Source organism: Aptenodytes patagonicus, chromosome 2 (genome assembly GCF_965638725.1).
Source record: "Aptenodytes patagonicus chromosome 2, bAptPat1.pri.cur, whole genome shotgun sequence".
In the NCBI taxonomy this organism is placed as follows: Eukaryota; Metazoa; Chordata; class Aves; order Sphenisciformes; family Spheniscidae; genus Aptenodytes; species Aptenodytes patagonicus.
In genome coordinates, this window is record NC_134950.1 from 162,269,374 (window position 1) to 162,290,855 (window position 21,482).

The 21,482-nt window shown below is 39.3% G+C and overlaps 1 protein-coding gene across 2 annotated transcripts in view; it reads left to right on the forward strand.

The window, feature by feature from the left end:
* The first annotated feature begins 231 nt into the window (after window positions 1-231).
* LMBR1 (limb development membrane protein 1) overlaps window positions 232-21,482 on the forward strand; it is a 74,651-nt gene continuing 53,400 nt past the window's right edge. Inside the window, exons 1-3 of one of the 2 annotated variants that reach the window (XM_076331920.1) lie at window positions 232-587; window positions 16,149-16,221; window positions 18,998-19,037. In XM_076331920.1, coding sequence (XP_076188035.1) covers window positions 525-587; window positions 16,149-16,221; window positions 18,998-19,037 — 176 coding nt within the window. In that variant the 5' untranslated portion in view covers window positions 232-524. Of the gene's footprint in view, window positions 588-16,145; window positions 16,222-18,997; window positions 19,038-21,482 lie in introns of those variants that run through there. The other variant, XM_076331921.1, reaches the window with a different exon arrangement.

The window sequence follows — 21,482 nt, forward strand, 5'->3', positions numbered from 1 at the left end:
CACGCCCCTTTCCAGCCTAACTCCGCCTTCCTTTTAGCCACACCCCTGGACGTTGGTTCGCCCACCCTTTGCTTGAGGATAGACCCCGCCCCTTGCTCCTCCCCCTCCCCGGGGCTGTTTGGCCACGTCTTCTGTCGTTTAGCCCCGCCTCTCCCCCGGGCGGTTGGGGGCGGGGCTGTGGTGTGCGCGGGGACGCTGCGTGGTGACGCAGCAGGAGGAGTTGAGGCGGCGCCGGCCGCCCTTCCTCCTCCCTCTCCTCCCTCTCCTCCTCCTCCTCCTCCTCCTCCTCCTCCTCCTCCTCCTCCTCCTCCTCCTCCTCCTCCGCGCCCCGCCGGACGGTGACAGAGCGGCGGAGCCAGCCGCGAGCGCCGCTGCCGGGGCCCCTCAGCCGGCGCCAGGGCCCGGGGGAGCAGCCGGCGCTGCCGCTGGCCATGGTGGCCCGCCTGCCACCGGGGGGGCAGGAGCAGGAGCAGGCGCGGCGGCGGCGGCCGCCATTGCGCGCGGGGGCCGCGGGACTATGAAGGATGGAAGCGGACGAGGTGACGATCCGCGAGCAGAACTTCCACAGCCAAGTGCGGGAGTACACGGTAGGCGACGCCGTCCTCGCGCCGCCGCGACCCCGCGGCCGCCCGCCCTCGCAGCTCCCCGGCTGCGCGATCCCCCCTCCCGCCTTCCTCCCTGACCTGTCATTGCGGTGCCGCGGAGGCCGCGCTGCCGCGGACCCCCCCCCCCCGCCTTGCTGTACTCTCCGCCCCCCCAGCCCCCGTCGCCGGGCAGCCGTGGGGTTGTCTCGCTCTTCCGCTCCGTCGTTGCCTGCACTTCGCTGCGTTGCCCCTCGCCCCAGCTGCCGTGCCCGGGCTGACTCGGGTGGCCTGTCCCGTGCGGGCATAGCTGTGCGTGCATCTCCCCCTCCGGGCTGGGCGTGGGGGCCGGCAGGTGAGGATCCCAACTCTTACTCGTTGTGGGTCTTCCTCTCCCTGTGCTTTCGGCGGAAAGGGGAAACACAGTGCGTACGTGCAGGACATAGGTGTGCTTCTGAATGTGCTCCTTCGGGCTGCGCTACGCGTTCAACACCTCAAGCTTCAAGTGCAGCCCTGTTACTGTAAGGTATGCATGCGATTTCGTGTTACCGCTTGTGATACTAAGATCCTCCTGTCTCTTGCTGCACTGTTTGCGACGGATGTGTGTAACCTTCGTGTTTTCCCTAACCCCTCGTGCCGTTCTCAGTGCTGCTGCGTGCCCCATGCTCTCCAAGTGGAGCAATAGAGTGCGGTGCCTTTGCTGTCCCATCTTCTGCAACCTTCTGTAGTCAAGTGCAACGCTACACCTTACGTGCAGATGGAGAGAGCTGTTGCGGTTTCCTCTCTGCCTGCCTCATCATTGTTTTTCAGGACTATTCAAAGCCGATAGAGGTGTTTTGATGGAGCTTGTCTCTCTCCTGCTTCAGTTCAAGGAAGGCAATACATGCTGCACATAGGAGGCATGCAGTGTTGTCTTCTATGCACATGCTATCCTAACTCAGCTGGGTAATTGCATTTTCTTTGCAGTTACTGCTGTCTTGACTTCTGAAATAAAAATATAATTTCATAATTTAGCTTTAAATATTTTTCAGCTGTATTGGAAGACAATATTAAATATCACTGTTAACTGATTTATGTAGGCCTGTGGCTAGGTTATTTGATAAAAGAGACTTGCTTGGATCCCTAGTGTGTTAATTTATTTTCTATATTTTAAGAACCCATACATTATGACCTTCTTCTTTTGGTGAAGTATTATATTTCTGGGATATCTTTTTCTGAAGAGTGCAAAACAAGTCTGTATGAAGAGAACTGTTACTTTAGGAGATTTTCTGGACCTTTGCTTTTCTGTGAGTGGATGTAGTGTACGTCATGAGAGCTGTGACCGGTGGAGGGGCATAAAAAGAAAAATACTGTTTTGTAAAGAAGTCTTTAAGCATTATCTTGATCTCCTTTGTGCTACGAAAACACAGGTGTATACACAAATCATGTACCTCTTCGGGATGCTAGCCTCCATCTTTTCCCTAGTGTCCATTTTTCCATTTGTATTTCTTTGTGTGCTAATTATCTCCTACTTGCATCTACCGGAGTCTTGTTCTGATACATCGTATCCTACGTATTGTGCTTTTGTACATAGTGGGATGCACAAATTTTGAGTCTGAAGGAATGGCTGTGTGCAGCCTCTCCAGGTACTGTTGCGAATAATGAAGGTCTATTAAATTCTTACAGAACTAGCTCACCTATACTGCAGCTACTTCTCTAAAGCTTTTTCAGCCCCTCTAGAGCAATTGGTAACTCTTCCTATTGGTGTAATCATGTAAGAAATCACATAAGACATCAAGAACTTGTATTTTGGAGGTGCAGCGTTGCTTTATTTGGCTGGCGGAGGCAGAATATTCAGTGAATGACTTCTTGCTCTTGAACCTGTACTTTGATCTTTAATATTGATGACAAGCCATCTATGTTATTGTTTAATCAGTGGGGATAATAATAACAATTTTGCCTTTTAAATCGTGCATTGGTACAGTTGTGATCTTGTCTTTAATTTATGTTGGAAGACCACAGGGTTTTATGAGTGCATAAACTGCTGCCATCCACAGCTGAGTATACAACCTTCTTGTGGCTCTTGCATAGCTGCAGAAACATATTGCAAGCATGATTACACTTGTGGTTAGTTTAAGCATAACAAAGTACACAGAGTATGTTGCTTACATGTACCATTATGTTAACATCCCCTCCTAATCATTCCTGCCCTTGCTGGTCATGTAGTTACATGGTGAATATAATTTCTTAAAATATGCAAATAGACAGTTGTCGTGTGGGTGTAGTCATCGGCCCCTCAGCTGGAGGAGGGAACATATTCCACTTTCTGACATGTGCACAAGACTTTCATTCCAGCTGCAGGTGGGCTGGGGGCAGTGGAGCAGTTAATAGAAGGATTTGATGTTTGTTGTGTAATATTACAGTGGAGGTAACCTCTATATGCCTGTAAGAAGTAAGTCAAATTTATGGACTCTAGTAGTATTGTCTTTGGAGACCGTGGCCAGATCTTTACTGGAAGCTGAAATGATGCATTCATGAGAGAAGAGAAATCAAAGTGGGTTGATGCAGTTGAAAACCCTTTTCACTTTTCTCTTATGAATTTTCTTCATTTTCTTTGAATAGATACAGAATTTCTAGATTGTGCTTTCTGATGGAGTCCTAAGGGCACGCTAAGCTTAACTTCAGTGTAATGCTTCATTTCTGTTTCATCTGTTCTCTGAACTGGCAAGCTACAAACTTGTTGGTAAAGTTGTGTTACGTAACAAAAACTACAGGCTTGTTATCCTTCTGCTGGTGGTGCCTGTCTCTTTCTGTGGGTGCCGACTTGCGCTAATTCCACCTTGAAAAGAGAAATGTTTCTGACACATGTTTATAGATTAAGCAAGGGTAGTAAAAGATTATTTTTTTTAAAATAAACCCTTCATCTGCTTTTGAGGTGACTGTCTCTGTGATTTAATGCTTAATTTAATTCGGGCCCATTCACTCTTGACCTCGTTTGGAGTGTCTGTATGGTACCTGTTTTTTTTCAAGAGGGTGCCTGTTTGTAAGAAAATGATCTGCCTTGTATTTTGTTGCTTCACGAGGATGATCTTTTACTAATAGGAGGTTAACTCCCTAGCCTAGTTTCATCATGGCTCTTCAAATGTGAATCTGCTGTGTTGAGGATCTGTTGTTTGGAATAGTTATTGAAAACACCCAGACTCTTTCGGACTCGTATGAACTTTAAAATTCGGAGTCGGTAAAGTAAACATGGAGATTGAGAACTGATGACCCAGTATAAGAGACATGGCACAGCCATGAGTTTGCTCTAAGTCAGTGAGAGCCTTGACTTCAATAAAGCTGGAGTCATACTCGGTTCTAACTAAAAGGGGCATCTTGCTGAAAAACAGCTTTAGTCGGTTACAAAATATAGAAGAGCATCTGTGGTCTGTACTTGATCAGTATTCGTATGAAAGAGCTGTGAAGGCTAGACAATGTTCTGTGCTGGTCTGATACTATCTGTTAGTTTTGTACCCTTAATTAGTTTGCCTTTCTTGGTCCTTTAGATTCATTTATAGTTTCCTGAGATCTTGCCCATCCATGGAAGATATTTAAGCTTTTAGGGAGCTGCTTTTCCCTTGTGTCCTGTTATTATGTCTGTTTATACAACATAATTATAAAGTGTTCCATTTTCTGCTAGTATTGTTGTGAAGTGTTTATTTCAAATGTGAATCAAGTAAGTGCAATGGTTCAATCTCTTTGTGTTCCCCTGGGTTTACTTTGTAGAATATTCTTGCACTTTTTTTTTCCAGTTTGAGTCTTCTATTCTGCAATATTAGTTTGTATTTTTAAAATTTGGATCTACTTTTGGATGTTATTTTTCCATTTACAAAACGTAGGATTTTGAGTTTGTAAAAATAGACACATACACTTGGTTATGAGGTTTCCTTGGCAAAATAAACACGCTATGCTTGCATCTGTAGTGTGGGGAAACCTGCAGAAGAAAACAATTTGGCGGCCATAGAATTATTAGTTAGAAAGCTTAAGAACAAACATACTATATTTGGAAATGACTTAATTATATTAAATATGTCATGAAAAAAATCAGTCCTGGCAGAACAAGTTCAAATACAAAAGTGCTATTATAACTCTAATTGCTTTGTGCAAGTCCAGGCAGACGTTGAAATTGGTGTAATGTGTAGTTTTATGATTAATGTCGGATGCTTCCATTTGAAGGACTAAATATTTTCAGGGGTGTAGGCCTCAGATGCTACATATTCAGAGAAACATAGTTTCTCTACTTCTTAATGCAATTCCCTCTACAAGGCTTTTTTTTTTTAACCATACCACTTTTAAGTTTATTTTTGCCTCAGCTATATTAAAGTTTTTTTTGTTACAGGTGATACGATGGTTATTTAGCGTGTGTGTGTAAATCTGAAGCTAAAAAATAACTTCCAGCAGTTTAGGAAGGCCTTTTTAGGTAGTTGCAACTGTGTTACATCTTTGATTTTTGTATGCAACTTTACACTAACACCACTGTTCTTGTTTTCTTCTCTAGTTTCTTTTTGCACCTTTTGTCCTCTCATCCTATTTTGGGGTAGAGAGGTGTTCAGGATTCTTCTATATGAACTAGTGCAGTTTGGTTACTGCTGGCATTTGTGCCCTATGGCTGTAAAATGAGAAAGCCGATTTTAGCACAGTACTCCTGTTGGTAGTGTGCTCTTGTTCCTGCCCAGCTCTGCTTCCTTAAATTTATGCCCCCAACGAAAACTGTAATCTGCACAGACCCTTTTTTATGCTGGAAGTGATGATATTCTGATAGTGGGCCAGGAAGAAAATGCTGACTAGAAGCACAGGTGATTTTTTTAAGAACAAACTTATTACAAATACTGAAACATTTTTGTTTGAATATTTATGCAAGTTTTATCTCTTATTCAATAAAATTGATGCCTTTCAATTTTTTTTTTATCCATGCTCTGAAAATTTGAGGAGTGATTTATATCTTAAATGGCTTCTTGTATCTCAAAAGTAACTTTGCCTACGTTTTTCAGTATTGCTTCTTTTTTTCAATGCTTTGGAAAAGCATTGTAACTGAATAAAGGAGTATTTGTGGTAGTGGCATGAGATATAAGTCTGAAAGATTGGTGCACATTTAATGTAATTACGTATATAAAACATTCTGTCATCTTAAAAGTATACCTTTACTTGTAAACATGGGTGCTGTACTGAACTTTTAAGAAGTGATGAGTCATATTCTGGCTGCTGGTCCTGAGGATCAGCACTGGTGGATCCATCTGGAATCAATAGGCATCTCCAAATACTTGGCGTAGGCAAGTGGCTAGAGAGATGCTTATTCCCAAAACAGGAACAAATTTTGGCGAGTTCCACTTTTTCTGTTTACATAAAATAAGCATGAAAGGCTGAAGTGTAAAAAGTTGCTATTAGTTACAGTTCAAAATAATCCGTTTTGAATACTGGTGTGTTTATTTGTGGTAGCAATTGACCAAAAAGGTGACACACTTCATGGAAGGTACAGACATCTGTTTAAGAAAATTTGGATTAAGGTGTAAATTAGGTTTGAGAAAATGTAATGAAAAGTGAAAGAACTGACAGCAAACAAAACCAGTTATTGATTACAAGACCACAGACAAACATATCCATCTTGGGTTTTGTTTGGATAGCTGGTCATGTAGTAGAGGGACTGGATAAGATGGCAGGATGTAACTGGGAGATTGTAGGGTTGTAATGAATGTCTCAATCTTTGCTGCGAGGTAGGTGTGCTGAGTGTGATTGAATTTATAAGCCCAAGACCCTCTGGAAAGAAGTGTTTTCAGAGATGTTGAGGGGTGGGTGAAGCGGAGAGCAGAGCAGCAGAGGAGATGGTGGTAATGTCAGAGCGGAGGGAAAATCTGAAGCATGTTGCCAGTGAAGTTATGATAAGAAAGTGAGAGTTCAGTTCTGGTGACATAGATGGGAATTTGGGTTAAGGAAGACTAGCTAAAGAAAACATTTCATTCAATATAAAAGCGTACTGCTTTTATTTGAAGGTTATGTAAGTGATTTTTTTTTTAAACTGCAGTGCTTTCTTCTTTCCTGTCTTTCACCCTCCCCTATTTCATTTGGTATTTCTCCTCATTTAGGAGGGCAGTGATAAGTCTTGTTGAGAAAGTCTTAACTTCTGCGATACTCTCTCCATGCCCTCCCCCTTACCTTGAAAACCACTGAAGCTTTCCTGTAAACATGTACTTCTGTCAAATGACTAGGGATGCCGACTTCTTGGTAACATTAATGTGCAAGAATTTACATAACTTATAACACAGGAACAGGAGAGACTTTGAAAGTCATGATTGTAGTTTATGTTTATATGCATATAATAATTAACAGCCTTGGTGGTTGCATCACCCTAAAAGGTAAGCATGCAGCTAGGTAGAGATGATCTGGAATAAGTTACTGTTGGAAGCCCCTTCTTAGTCATTCACATGACAAGTGAAATTGCTTCATACTTTGAGCAGCTTTGGTCTGTTGCTCTTTGGGGCCCGGTTTACTCTCATGAAGATGGTAACAAAACCCATGTTGACGTTTCATCAGCTTGGTGTTGCATATGTATTGTAGTGTTGCCGAGCTGCTTCCTACACAGAAATTTCTAGTTTCTTGATTAACTGAATATATTAAAAGTGGTTTCTAACTACCATCAACACGGTTCCAAGAAAAACCCCAGTGCTTTGTAGTGTTTCAATATTCGAGTGCATTGATAATAATTTGGCTTTGAAAATTTTGATTAACTGGAAAATATTATTATACAAAACTTTGTTTCAGTTCCTTTATTTCCGTATCAAGTGTCCTCTCCACAGCAAGTAGTATGTGTATAGATGGCATTGAAGTCTGTGTATAGCTGAGTTTAATATACAAAGCATAGAAGCAGTATATGTGCATGACTTCCACCCCTCCTGCCCTTTACCTTCTTGTCTTATGGTGGTGTGCCTTCCGGTGTTAGGCTCCACGATTGCAATCGAAATGTGGTGCTTCAGTTTTACTGTTGATTTTAAGTGCCTGTTTATGCATTGAGTATCCCATTTTTTTCCATTACCTAACTGTACTTTCTATTTTTAACATATTTAGCTGATGGGAAGAATTAATGCTCATGAGATTGTGTTGAATTTGACAACAGCAGCATGTCTAAAATATTTCCTGAGTTTAAGACTGTGATAACTTAGGTCCAGTAGAGTCTGCATAATTGGTGAGAATTATGAAAACATACAAGTATTGCAGTTTATGTTTTTGTTTTGGGAGTGGGGGTGGAAAAAAAAATGTGCTACTTAAAAATTCTATAGTATGTGTGAGAAGACAAGGAAGAGTTTTTATGAGTTAGGAGGAGAAAATTCATTAGCTCTGTCTTCTAAGATAGTTATGAATCTTGCCCTGGAAATTAATATTAGCCAAAGAAGCTGTCTTAACACAGATTGTTTACCAGGTTTGTATTAATGAGACTTTTGAGGTTATTTTTTCAGAAAAGAATTTTTAATGGAATGACTCTGAAGTTTTAATATAACCGATTATTATAGCCTGGCTGTAAAAGGTTGAATAATACCTTCATTCAGTGGCAGAATGTTAGCATGATCTAGGTTGGTGCTATTGTTGTTAATTCTAGAGGGTGTTTTTAAATCTTGCACTAATGCTGAAAAATATTCATGAATACAATTTTAATGGCACTGCTGTAGCCCATACAGGTCAAAGAAAAATGACTTGCAGTCATTTTTTGAGGGGTTTTGAATGTATCACTGGGTATAGAATACAGTACCCTGAACAAAGCTATCTTGGACCTATTACTAAGGGTTGTGGAGGTGTCATCAAATATTTGTTTTTCCCTTTACCCAGCAACATAAATATATTCCCATTAAGTATATAAAAGGGAATGCAAAAGCTAACAAATTCATACATTGATTTGAATTCCTTCATTGGAATTAAGGAAGCCCCTTCAGTGGGGCTCTGCTGCTGGTGAAGTTAATGTGAAGGTAGTTTTAAGTGGATGACATATGGAAGCTACCTTCTGAAGGGCTGTAGATGCTGGGGGGTTTTTTATCTTCAGCTGAGTACTATTTCTAGCACACGGAATATGTTTTTGGATTTTTTGTACTTTCTGTTAGATCCTGGATTTTTTTCCTAGATGAGCAAGTCTAGGCACCCAGCCTCTGAAACACTTGCGATTTCTTCATGACTTGGGAACCAACAAAAAAAGTGGTTCAACCTCTTGCCACATGTCTTAAGCCAGGGAGGAGTCATGAGAGGAGACCATACATGTGGGGGAAATCATAGGTGTGGAGGGCTGTGTTAATGAGTAAAATTAATCTGTAGTCATAAGATGTATTTGACATTTTCTCATAAGCTTAAACTTGGTGTGTCATGCTAAGCGTAAAAGGCTGGCTGGGTTAGAGTGAACTTAATCTAACCACAAAGCGCAGCGTTTTTAAGAATAAGTACTTAATACCTTGTTTTGAGAAAAATGAGATGTCCAAAGCAGATGATATTATGAATGCCAAGGTCAAAACTCAGAGCGGAGCTAAAAACTTTAGTTTTCTTTAGTGTACATAGTTTGTTATAAGTAACTGGATGTTGACACATCCAAAACAGGTGGAACACCTTGTTTGCTTTTTAGATGTCAATGGGATAATGGAGTTACTAGAAATAGACCGAGGAGAACTGCTTGTCTTCACCTCTATTTTCTTGCTGTTTATTCCTGCCATCCTTTCCACGAGTCAACATAAGTAGTTGCCAAGTGGGACAGTAGGAGGAAGCTTTTTAGTTGCCGTGTGGCATTTTAATGCACATTTAAAATACTTTAATAGCATGAGAGCAGTAAGAGATGGGTGTATGATGCTATGTTTAGTTGTTTCATATTATAGAAATTAAAACCCAGAAACACTACTACTTTTCTGTAGGTAGTAATTACAGTCAAGCAAAACACTGACAGTTCCGTTTTCAACTCTTAAACATGCTCTTAGATGTATTCTACAGGGTGATGTTACCCAGGGAGACTTCTGCCTTCTCTTTTCTCTGTGCTGTTTTTTCTATTTAGGGAAAAGGACGTGTTCTGTAAAGTAACAGCAAGAAGTGGAGATTATTCTTTGTTATATTCTTCATTATGTCTGTAGCTCTTTTTTGCTTATCCTTTGTCTAGAAATGCTAGTGGATGTAATAGCAGTAACTTTTTTGCTTTAATATTGACATAGCCACTACTTTATTTTAAAGCTATTTCCTTCCTTCCCTTATTCCTTAGTTTTTTGGAGCTTCTTGATCTTTCGTTTCATATGTAGCATAGTACAGTGCTGTTCACTTCTTGTCTGTTTTCTCCTCCAGGTTTACTCTCCTTAATCTAAATGCTAGTATGCAGTCAAGCGGGAGGAAATGATCGCTTGTTCGCTTTGATGCTTTTCAAGTGGAAATCTTGAACCTGTGTTTCATGCTTGGAAGGGTGTTGTTATGTCAAAGAACATTACTAAGGTCTGTGACTCCTTTCTACAAAGGAGTTCTGTGGTGGTTCCTTGCTGCTAAAAGATGTCGTTCTCTAAGATGTCCAGCTTTTTCGTAGTGGGAGGACATCCCTGATGCAGTCCTTCAGGGGCCTGTGCTTACACTAGTACTTTTAAACACATTCATAAATAACCTGGAGAAGGGTATGAATTATGAGGTGACAAAGTTTCTAATGGTGCTAACTTATTCAGGATAGTAGAAAAGAAGGCTGACTGGACCCCAGCCTCCTGCTCAAAGCAGGGTCAGCTATGAGATCAGACTAGGTTACTTAGGGCTTGAAAACCTCCAGGGGTGGAGATTGTACAACCTTGCTGGGCAACTGGTTCCACTGCTTGGCTCTCCTCAAGGAGGGGATTTCTCCTTACCTCCAGTTTCATCCTCCCACTGTGCACCACTGTCAAGAGCCCAGCTCTGCCGCCTTAATGACCTCCTCATAAGTACTGGCAAGCTGCTATTGGGTCCTCCTGAAGCCTTGTTGTCCTCAGGCTGAACAAGCTGAGGTCCTTCAGCCTGTCTGCACCAGGCAAGTGTTCCAGCCTCCTGACCATCTTAATGATCTTCCCTGCTGCAATAACCAATGTCTTTCCTATATTGGAGGCTCAAAACTGGACACAGCAGCTATGTGTGACCTGATGAATGCTGACTGGAGAGAGATAATTACTTCCCATGATTATTGGCTTTGCTTTTGGTAATATAGCCCAGGATGCTCTTGGGAATGTTTGCTGCCAGGGCACACTGATTGACAGGTATTGAACAATTTTTGGACAATGCAGCTGTATGCTTTTTTCCTAGTATAAACTACAGCTATAATTCCTGCACAACAGTTGGGAAGAATATTGTGCTATATAAATAGAAGTGTTGATCTTTCTGTACACAAAAACGCAGCTTTTAGTGCACACACACGAATTACAATGTGAATGATGGTTGTATCTTGTGCATCAGGATAAAGAGAGAATCTTGTGCATTTTGAGCATATTCTTTCTTAGCATGAAAGTATAGCTCTAGCACTTGCAACAGAATATGATGCTTTACCATTCTGAGGCAAGAATTTCAGTGCCAAAATTTTAAAGATCATCCACATGGACAAAATAATGTCAGCTGATCTTTAGTAACTATCAGTGGGATAAGTACAATGGAATTTGAGTTAGTTCAGACCTTTATTGCTTGTGTTTAATGCTGGACTCTTCAGTGCCAGCCCCTTAGGTGCACATAGTTATGAACTGAAATACATGCAGTTTATCTCCAGCTCCATTCTCACAGGAGCTGAGAGCTGTCTGGTACAGATCCAAAAGTATGACTTGGATCATATTTGGATGACTTTGGATGACAGATCCAAAAGTATGACTCTTCCACAGAGTTGGATACAAGATACCTAAGAATGTAGTGCAGTGCATCTCCAGAAGTAGCCTCTCTTGGCATGTCTAGTGTGTAGTCTAAGCAGGAACATAAAGCACTTCCTTTCCCAAATGAAGATTAAGAACTACAGGGGACTTTTGCTTGTCCTGCCAGAGGTTGTATTTAGTCTGTGCAAAGAGAATTACATGCTCGAGGACTGAAGACTTCTTAATGTGCCACTTGTTAAAAGGGAGCCCCTAGATGTAGCATAGAATCCATGCATTTTGTTTTCAGTTACTGAGTGGTGTGGAGGGGGAAACACAAAAAAGACATTAAAAAATTAAGAATTGTTTTGCTTGACTGTTTGGCTATAACCATATAAAATTCTCAGACTCCTCTTTATTTCCTTTATATTTTCATGCAGCTGGTCAAACATGGACTAAATGTATTTCCCCTATAATGTGAGAAGGTACCATAGCTGGGTTTAAAGTAGTTTCCCAGGAGCAGTCTAACTTTGGCAACAGATCCACAACTACTTTACCCCTCTGTAAAGTTGGAATGAATTTAAGGAAATAAATTTTAAAATTGGAAGTTATTATTTGTTGTTTTAAGTGGAGACTATCGGGGAATGTCAGAAATCCTTATTCGTTACAGTTGTGTACATTCTCTGCACGGTGTCTTCACTGTCTCCTCAAGTCAAACCTGGAAGAGCTTCATTTGAGGTCCAGTGAAAAACTCCTTGCAGAGAACTTAGGCTTATGAGGAATATAGCTTGTCCTAGATTTGCTGCATTTGCAGCATCCTTAACTTTTGTCAGCTCTTATTGTAGAGATGGGTGATGGCATAAAACACTGCTTTTTGGTTGAAAACGTGGCTTGCAGTATGATTTTTAATAAGTGATTAGAAATGAAAGTTAACAGATTATTTAGAGTACTATGAACATATGTATATGTGAATTTGCCCTCTTCTAAGTTTTTTTAAGAAAGTCAAATTAGGAGTTGTTAACTGTATTTTCTGAAGCCACATGACTATTGGTAGAGTGTTTCTTTTGCATATGCCAAGGACTATATCCAGGAAATGCATTGAAAGGTATTTCTTAAACCGGGGTCAGTGCACCTTAGTAGAAGAGCTTTAAATGAATAAGAAACTGGCTGTAGTGTACGTGACAATAGGTGTTGCGTTTGGGGGGGGGAAAGCTACTATTCAGTTTCCTCAGGTATGAGTATTAAGAGCAGTCTTGCTCAACTTAGATGAAAATTAAGTAAAACATTCTGTTGTTAGCACAAAACCAATTCTTTAGGAGATATAGTCAATACAAAGGAGGGTTCAAACATGGTGCAGAAAGGACTTGATGACCCCAGGATAATAATGTAGTATGAAATTAAGATGTGGTTTTTAAAAGGAAAAAAAAAAACAAACCAAACATGGTGATGAACTTGAACCCTAAAACCAAGTTTCTACTGTAACTTGGGAGCTGCTCTGCTGGAAGCAATTGGGGAGGACAGCGTGGATGGATTCAGTGATTGGAGGATAATGCTAAGTTGCTAGTGTGATTCTCAGGTGAATGTGTTGAAATATTTTCAGTACAGAAAGGAAGGCTTAGTGCTGTTATATGTAGCCATAAGACCTTACCTGGAGTACTGCATACAAGCCCAGTCATTCATAATTGAGAAACATGAACTGAAGCTAGAACAAGTACAGACAAGGGCTGTATTTTTTTTTTTTCAGTACAAAAATATCCTGAAACAAAGAGCAGTATGAGGAGTAAGTACACAGGATTGCAGTGTGACAGGACAGTGGAGTCTATTCTTTGGCTATCATGGGCATCACATTCCTTTTCCCCAACTTAACTGAGTTCCACTCTAAAAATAGTTAGGATGCTGGCTTTTCTACTCCCTTTAGAAAGCTGTTCAGAATGCATGGTTAGAAACCCTTCAGGATCATAGGTTTCACTAAGTATAAATTGAGATTGAAGTAATATTTCTGAGTTTGCTTATTGACTTGTTTTGGTCAGTATGAAGAACTTTTAACTTACGCTCTTTTGCTAAGATCCTAAAGCTTTCACTGATTATAACTTACTCAAATCTTTTCTTGGTGATCATTTTAAAATTATGTATATTTTCAGTAATAACTTTATCAAATACTTACAAAATTATTCTCAGTTCTGACAGAAGTAGAGGGATAATTACACTGAGATACATAGTTACACCTTATTGCTGAGTTGCAAAGTAGCTGTCATCTAAAACTGGAAATACAGCATTTGGCAGTTCATGTTACTGGACAGCTTTTTCCTGCTGTGCCCTCAAAATACCTGTTATCTCAGCGGTACCTTATAAGTACAGACCCACTATCACAGATAGAATAAAGGTCATCTATTTTATTTGAAGATACAAACAAGATTGCTGTAACTTTTATTCTTGTTTTAAATAAAATTAAACAAAAAATGAGCTTAACTATATCTTTATTTTATACAGGAACAGTATTATTTGGGTCTGATAGATTTTTTTTTTAAAGAATTTTACTGACCCTGTATATGTGATACCTAATTATCAAAAGTGGATGCCTAAAATTAGATGTCTCTATCTGTAGCCTTGGTCTAGTTTTCAGAGGAACTGGAAACCTAGAGAAGGACTCTTCTTTCAGCACTGGCATTGCGTTTTCCGATACTGACAGGACAAGCTGTGTCAGAGTACTCTGAAAACCCAAGGCTGTTCTCAGTTTCTTTTGTTCTTCCCGATTCAAAAATATACTAGCTTTTTTTATTAAATCTTAATAAATTTATTTATTAATAGAATTCTTTGTTTAAAGAATTAAATTCTTTGTCAAAACCCTTTCTTCTTTGAAGCATCCTCTGGAAAGTTGGAGCGGTGCACTCTATTCAGATTGAATATTTGAATTCAGAGATCTAGTTATGCAATCTAATTTCCAGCATCTGTATTTCAGATATCAGCACTGTGTGTTGCCTGCGCGGAGAATGAGCTCAGTTGCCACTTTCAGAGTGGCACCGTAATACTTCTGGGGGACATCCGTAGGGCAGTTGCAGGCACTCACATGTCATGCTCAGACACTTGGCTATGCTTTGGGTTTTTTGTCTAAAATGTCTGACTACACAAGAGAAATAACTCTCCCAATTTATTTTTATTAGTATTTCTTAAAAAGTCTGTCTTTCCTGATTGAGCGATACATTCTTTCCCCCTCTGATTCTGCCGATTTGGATGTAATAGGCTTATTTAGATGTAAATTTTCAAGGGATATCATCACTACCCTCGCTTTCACTTTTTCCTTTCTCTTAGGGTAGCTTTTCTGCTCCTGATTTTTTTTGAGACAGTAAGTTCTTAAAGGCAACAAATCTTTAAATGACTGATTAAAGAAATAGTTCAGCTGTTGCCCAGTGAAGTAATTTTGCAATTTCAGATCACAAAGGAGATTAAAGCTCAGACTGAAGTAGGACACATTTAGGGTGCCAATACTATGAATTGCAGATCCAGGCAGGGCCAATTAAACAAAACACCTTGTACGGGTAATAAAGCAAACCCAATTAATAGTAAAAACTGCTAAAACAGTTTTGCCTGATTCAGTTGGTTAACTGCTGTGTCTTAAGACTTATTTGGTGGCTACAAGTGTTGTGCACAAGCAAAAGAACTTAACAGTTTGGACTATGTCAGGTAGCTTCTCAGCCTGTGGCGTGTAGGTAATCTGTTTCCTGCAAGCTAATAAAAAGCAAAATACACTGTGTTGATATACAGCACTGTTCACTATGGCTGCTTAGGTACTAGTGAAGGCTAAGGGCCACAGCATCACAGAATGGCACGCTTCATTCTTGTTTTGTTTCTGACTGACTCATGTTTTTAATAGGTATCAACAAAGAAGATTAAGGAAGCAGTGTTGAGCCACTGATGCCTCATTCAGGAGCAAATAAAATGTTTTTTTTTCTTTTTGTTTCCCACAAAGGCTTGGAGGGTTAAAACTGTCTTGCTGTTCGATTCTTTTCCTCCAAGATTTCCAACATATTTGTAGGTGTTTTGGTATTAGGTATTACCTTATTGTACGGAAATTCTAGTGATAAATCTTAGAAACAACTTGATGCAAGTCACACTGGGCTCAAGGTACATCTGACCTAAATAAGGTACCTATTTTATGAGGAGGGAAGTTGTGCCCTTGGCTTCTGACTGTAAAGGAAATGTGTTTGACTAGCTTATGCTTGGACATCCATTCTAGGCAGATGAGTGTCTCTTTTGTGTGTATTGTTGCCTGGAATTTGTTTGGTTCAAAACACGATGGAAGTAGTAAACATAACTGCTTTCTTCTTTCCACAAAAGTTGATGGCTTACTCCAAAATAGATCTTCAAGAGCCCATCGTATAAAATATGATTACCCTTAGGTTACATGTGAAGGGGAAACAAAGCGTGATAACTTCTACAACTCAAGTGGATTCAAACTCTAAAAAACAACCTACCCCACCCACCCCTCCTCCAAACAAAATCACACTGTAAATAAGGCTTTTTTTCTTAATTTTAGAGTAAAACTTGCTGGGCGTATAATTGATCCAATGCCTGTTACTCTAATTAAACTGTTCTTATTGGTTTAACTTTCTATTAATAAGATAAAACATAAGTGTTGACACTTACATAGAATGCACTTTTGTTGATCTGAATTCAATTTGAAGTTGTTGATACTGGATTTCCTGTTTTTTATTATAATCCAGGCATTTCTTCACAACCTAAATAATGCAATTTTTTTTTCCAGATCTGTTTTCTCCTATTTGCTGTTCTCTACATAGTTTCCTACTTCATAATCACAAGATACAAAAGGAAAGCAGGTAAGCATAGACTTTTTAATATATTCAAAAATAATTTTGTTTTTCAAGTGAATAGGTGATTCTTTTTCTCTCCTCCTCCACAAGTAAAGCGGAAGAACTAGATCTCTGACCAGAAGTGTTTCCCAGGCTGCTGGTCTATGGCAGCCTGGACTGATCTGGTTGCATATGCTGCTGTCTTGCCCTCTATCTGCTCCCTTTGTCACTGAGCCACGAGTTTCCATCGCCTCCCTTGTGCCTGCTGGCACTTCTCAGACACTTCAACGTGCCTTCTGGTATCCCTAACTAAGGGAGGGAGTGCACTGAAGCATCTCAGAAAAGGATCAGTGAGTGCTGTAGTTGGCGCTCTGAGTGAGAACGGGTGGCTGTTATGGAGGTGGTGTGGATGGCCACAATCAGTTGTTCTGTTGTGGCTCCATGGCAGACTAAATTTTAACGGTTTTGAGAGGGAAGAAAGGGGAGAGTTTCAAGTAGATGCTTCTGCCTCCCTTGCCTTTAGATCCTGTTGTTCTCCTTTCATGTCAGCTTTTCCAGAATAAGTATCTTTAGGCTGTGTTCTAGCACCAAAATCAAGTTTAAAGCTTTAGCTGGTAAAGTGAAAAGGTTGCCAGTAATACAGAAGGGAAGTAGCAGATTTCTTCTAAAAAGCCTGCTTTGCTCAGGTACAGTTATTTCAGTGTTCTTAACCTGTTCCTTATGACGTTAGCACTGAAGTCTTATTCCTTGAGATAATCCAGTATTTTTTTCTTTAGAAACATTGTCTGTCTGAAACTAATCTGTAGGGACCCCTGTCATTTTCTTCTATATTTCTTCTAAAGACAAATAGCATGAAAATCAGTATAAAATGGCAGAATCTTTGACTCTTGACAGCTTATGTGGGACCTTGGTGCTCGGTAATACTCAGTCAGTCACGCTGGGGAAGCATTCTTATGCATGATAATTTTGGCACTTTGAACTTTGATAGGAACTGTTTATTGAGCTATAGTGACCTGTGTCATGCTAGAGTTGCTTTCATAGATGGACTAATGTTTATAAAAGTAAACTCTTCAAGAAATTTAATACCTTTAAAAAAAAAAAGTGCACCTCTTTAAACATAGAAAATAGTTAAACGAGTAAGATGGATATTATCTCCTGATCCTGATATGTATTTTGGATACTACAAAGCTGCTACCATTTGGAGATAGGAATTGGTTTGGCAAATACTATTGGATGTAAAGACACTTCTATTATCTTTTTGGCAGTTGATCTCATCAGCTAGGGAGAGGAACTGCTCTGCAGCTGTCCTGACTTTATGAAAGTTTTGTGAGCATTTTGTTAGGCTAACTTTGTAGCCTGCTAGGATCTTCCTGATGAGACACATTTGAAGAGTTTGCACTTCTGGAAATCTTTCAGGACAAATTGTTTGCTGTTTCTACAACAAGCTCTTCAGCCAAAATGATTCATAAGAGACCTTGATTTAGTCTCTCAAAACACCATGAGATTCCCATGAAAAACCCAGAAACAATAACCCGATGTACTTTCACAGAAGAATTTCAAAATAGTTGTTAGTTGTTTCAGAATGTTAGTGGCTACATTTTTATTTCAAGTGTGTGCATGACTCTTAAGAACTTGAAACACCTGGCTTTATTTATTCTTAGATTTTAAAATAAAATTGAGTTACCTCTCATGGAAAACCTGGGAGACTTAAAAGAAGAAAGCTGACTCTAGAATTATTTCAAATGCAGAAATGCATACGTTTGTGTACAGATGTGTGTAGAGAAGGATATAAAGAATAAATGAAGGATATATTAGTGATTGACCTCTGAGTTAAATGTTGATAATATTTCAAAAAGTTAGAATATTAATTGAGGAATAAGTGAACAAAAATGGTCTAAAATGTGAAATTCCAGAAGGGAAACAATGAGCATGACATCCCATGGTATGGAATGTCCCTCTGGCCAGTTTGGGTCAGCTGTCCTGGCTGTGCCCCCTCCCAGCTTCTTGTGCACCTCCAGCCTTCTCAGTCGGTAGAGCATGGGAAGCTGAAAAGTCCTTGGCTAGTGTAAGCACTGCTTAGCAACAACTAAAACATTGGTGTGTTATCAACTTTGTTCTCATCCTAAATCCAAAACACAGCACTGTACCAGCTACTAGGAAGGAAATTAACTCTATCCCTGCCGAAACCAGGACAGTATCTTAAATCCAAACCAAACAAGAACAACAACAACAACTCCTCTCCTTCCCCCTTTCCCCCAAATCCCCAGGAGCAGGGGGGAGGGGTGAGTAAGGGGAAGCAACTGCGTGGTCGTCACTACTGTTCTGGGTATGCTTTCTTGTTTTAAAAATACATTAACACTGAAAAACATCTATTTAGGGATTTATAGTAGTAGTTAGTAGGGACCCTAAGACTTTCCTGTAGCTTGCCTGCTCTCCGTAGTTTCAGAGATGCCTGAAGGGACAGTTCCTAGCAGCAACCATGGTAGTTGTAGTCTGAAAGCTTGTTTGCTGTAGAGCCTTCTGGAAGATGTTGCCAGGAAGTTTTGATCTGCATATTTAAATAAAGTGAAATAGCTTTGTGGTTACATTGATTGAAAAGAGTTTAAGACTAGCAAAAAAAAAAAAAAAAAGAAAAAAGAGTATTCACTTTTGGTAGGAACATTCTTAAAATATTGATGCTAATAAATTGTTTTAGAAATTCTAAATTTTAATTGTAAATTAAAATTATTCCTGTGTATATACATTTTAGCCTGAGGAAAGACAACTAAGTATTGAATATAACCTGCTGTAATTTAATTTTCAGATGAGCAAGAGGATGAAGATGCCATCGTTAACAGGATATCGTATGTATAGCTCTTTTTTGCAGAACTTCTTTTCCTGAATATATCATTATGATAGGAATCTTGTATGTTTCCAAATAAATAACAGTCCATTTTAAATGTGACAGCAAATAGATTGCTAGAGGGCAGTGGAAAAAGATTTGATCAAGTGGCACCTTGTATTATGAAAGGCGTGGCAAGAGGCAAGGCAGTTTGGTCTAGGGCTTTTTTCACCTGTGGTTTTCCTGGTAGGCATGAAGTTGGCCAGAATATTGCATGAGGAGCTCATGTAAGAGGTGGAATTCAGTGCAAAGACCTGCACCTAAGTTTAGGTCTCTGAAATGTAGGTATTTATATGGGAGGTAGGTGTTTAAATTCCTACTGTAGTCGATGGAAGTCCTGTCAAGGGAGGCAATGGATCCTGGAAAGAAAGTTAGCTCACCCTGAAGGAGACATCTGTATTTGATCATCTTAAAAAAAAAAAAAAAAAAAAAAAAAAAAAAAAAAAAAAAGCTTAAAGAATAACAAATGGAAGACAAACACTTGCCAGACCTGCTGGTCTGCCAGCAACTCTCTCTCCTCTTCCTGTTCCTTTGTAAAGATAGATATTAATCTCTCCTATTAAATATGTCTGAGGTTTTACAGAACGTCTGTGAGCTGTTGCTGCCCTCTCAGTTAGGTGATTTGCTAAACTAAGTGGACTTACTACTTGCTTATTACAATGTTCTTAGCTCTTCCATGGCGGTACTGTTATCCTCTTGGAAGGAGAGCTCATTGAGTATTTTATTGATTTGTCTTGTACCCTGGGAAAGTGCTGAGTACATTGCAAGCTGTTCACTTTTAGCTGTGCATTTGTGGCAAGCTTGAAAGATGTACAGACATGATGTAAATCTTAGGCGCGCTTGTCCCAGTAGTGTCTGATAATATTTTTTCAATGAATTTGAAATGCTTATTTGCCACAAAGTCTACTTCAGATCTAGAGAGAGAAAAATACTTTTAAATGCTGTGAAGCTCTTCCCTCTCAAGCAGAGGAGCATCTCTCCTGTGCTTTTAAGACTACAGCGAAGGCTCTTCTAGATCAAATAATTTTCATAGCAGCTGTGGTCTTAGCCTGGTTCTGAATTTTTCAACATACGAAGAGTAAAATTTGTCTTGTTAACTGTTATCCCCCTGCATCTATTTTCTAGTTTAGCTCTAAAATACAACAAATATCAATTGTAAATGCTGTGTTCTTCATGCGAACACAGCGTAAGACAAGATTAGCACTTCTGTCAAGAGTAATAGCCTTTCATTAAAAGTGTTGTTATAAATATAAAATGCTTCTTGTTCTTTCAGCCTAAGCTTTCTTGTTCCTTAAGTGTGCATGTTATTTTCCAAAAAGCAATAACTGTCAAACATATGCAGATTGATATTTCTTTGCATGGCATAATTGTCAGGGTGGGGGGAGAAAACAATGGCAAACTGCTGTAGCACCTTGAAAGGCTATAGTGTGTTAGGTTTCACAGTTCTGGCTTAGAATACTTAAACATCCTTAAATAAAAGAAAAAAACACCTCAGAAACCAACAACAAAAACATATAAGAATATATTTTTAAAATAAAATTAGTTACCCAGACTTTATTCTGTAAGTTAAGTATTGTGTGAATGAAGAATAGATTTGTGGACTGTTAAGGAAAAGTAAGATATCTCTGTAAGCAACTTACTGACATTCCTGTTGTAGGAATGATCTATTTAAGTTTATCTTTTTTGTCATGCAATTTTGAGAATTATTTCTAATTTTCTTCTAGCACTGGATTAGTTCTGTAAGAATGTTTTTGTTGGTCTTTTTTTTTTTTTAAGAACACAGTTTTTTTTTTAATGCCACGCGATGGCATTTGATATAAATTGTGTTTGGGATCTGAAAAGAATAAGCTTAAAGATTTTAAATAATTCTGACAATTTCTCTGTATTGAGTTTACAGATATCAGAGAAGCCCAAGCTATGAGATGTTACTCAAATAACTAGTTTCTTAAAGAAAAGCGCTATTTTTTCAGTTTGGTGTTAAAATATTTGTTTATGTATAATTATACTCACTTTTTAGACATTAAAAAGCTGCTCTGCTTTTAAAAATTGTAGTAAGAATATAGACGGGAATTTTTTTCATTGAGTGTGTATGTGGGAAATGAAAACTAAAATAGGAGACTTATGAAAAGATATTCCATGAACTCCAATAATTGATCCTGTGTATGACATTGGAATTGAATGCGTGCAAGTCCCAAGAGAATAATTGTGGTAGCTGGTAAAAACTAATTATTTTTACTGGATTCTGTAAACTACTTGGTATTTGAAATTTGCTTTTTGGAAGGGAAATATTGTGGAAATCAGTTTCTCCTGCCCCTTTACAATTTAAGAATGGGTTGCCTTCAGATGCTGATGAATAGGTAGGCTAACTACTTTTTTTTTTTTTTCCCCCTGTTCAGAGCACGTTGGT